This window comes from Triticum aestivum, chromosome 2B, assembly GCF_018294505.1.
Source record: "Triticum aestivum cultivar Chinese Spring chromosome 2B, IWGSC CS RefSeq v2.1, whole genome shotgun sequence".
NCBI lineage: Eukaryota > Viridiplantae > Streptophyta > Magnoliopsida > Poales > Poaceae > Triticum > Triticum aestivum.
In genome coordinates, this window is record NC_057798.1 from 18,049,523 (window position 1) to 18,052,762 (window position 3,240).

The 3,240-nt window shown below is 46.0% G+C and overlaps 1 protein-coding gene across 1 annotated transcript; it reads right to left on the minus strand.

Moving 5' to 3' along the window:
- Positions 1-952: 952 nt before the first annotated feature.
- On the minus strand, positions 953-2,994 carry LOC123040014 (tyrosine N-monooxygenase). The gene is made up of 2 exons (XM_044462973.1): positions 1,934-2,994; positions 953-1,806 (listed from the first exon to the last, which is right to left on the minus strand). The coding sequence occupies exons 1-2, from the start codon at positions 2,900-2,902 to the stop codon at positions 1,186-1,188; spliced, it is 1,590 nt and encodes a 529-aa protein (XP_044318908.1). The 5' UTR covers positions 2,903-2,994; the 3' UTR covers positions 953-1,185.
- Between the last annotated feature and the right edge of the window lie 246 nt (positions 2,995-3,240).

Genomic DNA, 3,240 nt, shown 5'->3' on the forward strand with positions numbered 1-3,240 from the left:
TAGCAGCGGGGTTGGTCACCAATGGTGAGGTGCTCCGGCGTGGTGTCATGGAGATGATGCAGGGAAGACCGGCGAGCTCCGGGACGCCGGCGGCACGAGGCGGCGGCCTCTTTTGGCGCCATGGAGGAGGAGGCGCGCATGCGTATGAGGTCCATGTGAGAGCTTATGGAGAGAGAGAGGGGGGGGAGAGTGACGGGGAAGAGGAAGGAAATGGGAGGAGATGGGGATTTCAAGGCTCTTCAAAAATCATGTAATTAGTAGCAGCGTGGGTTTATAACCCTCGTTACTACTATCAACTTAGTAGTAGCGCGGGTTTATACCCCTCGCTACTACTATGGCATGTCCCGGGGGGCACGGTAGAGACCGCTTAGTAGTAGCGAGGGGTAAAAACCCGCGCTACTACTAACAAATCAGTAGTAGCGAGGGGTAAAAACCTGCGCTACTAGTAAGTACCAGTATCTAGGGGTATAAACCCGCGCTACTAGTAAGCATCTGCCTATAAGGTTTTTCCTAGTAGTGTGTTTCACTTGATTATTAAGCAGAATCTGCCGCAGTCTAGTTCTTCAGAATTTTGGTTGTTTCAAAGGGAAATGAACCGGGCCTTGAGCCTGATTAGGATGAGCATTTTCCTATTTTTCGCCTTTTCAGTGATGGCGAACCTGCCCGGCTCGTTAATCATTGTGTATAAGTTTCTTTCTACAAAAATGCATCGTGATACAACTTTTATATCTCAGAAGAAAAGATTTCTCACAACAAAAGAAACCCTAGTTAATAGAATTAAAAAAACTTAGTTCATAGAACAACAAGTTGGCAATACAGAACATATTAATGCATGAATGACATAATGGTAAGACGGGGTCAAAGTTGGGCACACAATTGTACAGCCAGGCATGTATACAACATAAACATAAAACTTTTGTGCAATTCCAAGGATTATTTGCATGGTACACCATAAAGGAAAATACAGAGGTTTTGTTCTACATAATGATAAGTACACATATTACATGTACACACATTACATTAGTGATGCAACCATCGATTGCTTCTTTGTTTCTGCACACATGCAATGTCATAACATTACAAGAGAACCGAACGTAGCGCCAGAAACATGTAACATACACTAGTTCCAGATACACTTTATTGACACATAAATGAGAAAATGTGTATTAAATCTATTTAATTGGATCATATGTAGAGATGTGCAGCCAATCGGGGTGTAGCTTGCAGAACAAGGGGCTCAGCTAGTGCAAGACCCGCATTGCGTTCTTGGAGACTGATACTCTTAACGCCGGGAAGCTTTGTCCAAGTAAATCCGTGCAACATCCTTGCGAACAACATCATTGTCATAGAGGTACCAAGTGAAATCCCAGGACAACCCCTCCTCCCACTGCTAAATGAAATGAAACGTAGGCCTGGATCAGTGAGAAGTACATTCGCAGTGTTCAAATGCCTCTCAGGCTGAAACTCCAGTGGTTCAGTCCAGATCTTGGGATTGCGGCCAAGTCCAAGCCGGCTTAAAAGTATGTGGCTATCCTTGGGTATGGTGTAGCCAGCAATAGTTGTGTCCGCCATGGCGACATGGGGTACGTTAAGAGCATGGTATGGGTGTAAACGGAAGGCCTCCCGGATGCACGATTTGAGATAGTTTAGCTGAGGAATGTCAGACTCCTGCACCAGTCTATCTTTACCGACGACAGCATCGAGTTCCTCTGTTGCTTTTTGCATGATCTCTGGCATGTTCATCATCTCAGCGAGTGCCCACTCAACCGCATTAGATGGGTTATCGACTGCTGCAAACATCATTTCCTACATCCATAGATTTGAGATTAAATAAAGTAATCAGTATAACACAACAGAAAAGGTCAATGCATGTATAATATGGATCGAAGAACAATGAATGAACTTTTTATTGAGGTTAAGATGACATACTAACCGCTGTTTGTGCTCTAATCTCTTCTAGGGAAAGCATTGGTTGTCCCTCTGCATCTTTAAGATGAACCAGGACGTCCAGAAAGTCTCTGGCCTCTTTCTTTTCACCAAATTTCTCAAGAGTGGATGACCTTTCGCGGATTCGCTCCTCTATAATAGGATCATGCAACCGGTTGATTGTTTGCATGGCATCCTTGGAAACCTTTTCATGGCCATCCAGGTCGAGGCCTATGAGGGCTGGGAAGTAGTCGGACACGCAAAAGCTGTAGAGATGGTTGAGGACTGTGAAGAGAGCGGCAACATGTGCCACCTCATCATGTCCAGCCCCACTAGTGGATGAAGCTGGTAGGTCACTGAAGTATCTTTTACCGAACACAAGCCTTCTTATCATGTTACCAACGTAGTGTTGGGTTACATGACGAATGTTGACAATGTTGATTGGACATGCCATGTCACTGGAAAGAGTTTTATTAATGTACCTCACAAGGTGGTCGTACTCCTCTTTCCGGAGGTGGTGGAGCTTTCCCTCCATGGACGAGGCGAGGATCTGAACGGTGAGGACACGCCTCATCTTCTTCCACTGCTCTCCTTGTGGTGAGAAGATGGAGCCCTTGTACCCGAAGCTGAATAAGCCTGAGGCGAAGGTGGTGGGACGGGAGGCGAAAACTTCATCTTTTGTTCGCAGTACCTCACAGGCTATCTGTGGGCATGCCACCACAATGACATGAGTAGCCCCAAGACGGAGGCACATGATGTCTGTTTTCATCTCCTTGAGCAGGCCATGGATCCACCGGAATACCGCTGGCTTGTTCAGAATCAGCTGGTGCATGTTACCGATGATGGGCAGCGTGACAGGCCCCGGGGGCAGCCTGCCTCGTCGCCCATGTTGCTGCTGGGACAGTAGCACTCTTATATTCTTCAAGACAAAACACACCAGCAAAGTCACCATGATAACAAGAGTACCAAGAGTCATCTTTGGATGAGCTGGGAAGGGTGTTATATGGAGTAGGATAGAAGGCAATTTGTGGAACAGATCGGTAATAGACAGATGTTTCAAGACTTGTGCTTGAGGACAGTCTTGCTTGGTGCATCTAAGTCTGTTAGTCCTCCGGGTATTTATAGGACAACCGGGGAGCCCGCATCCTTGACGTACATATAATCACGTCAGTTAGAGACTCGTTTCATTACCCCACGTGGCCACATATACCATTCATGTCTAGAAGAATCATGCCTCGTGCACTTTCAATGCATTTCGGAGAGTTCACCTTCTTTTGGTTAGTAGGAAAATTAATTGATATAGAGCAAATCAAG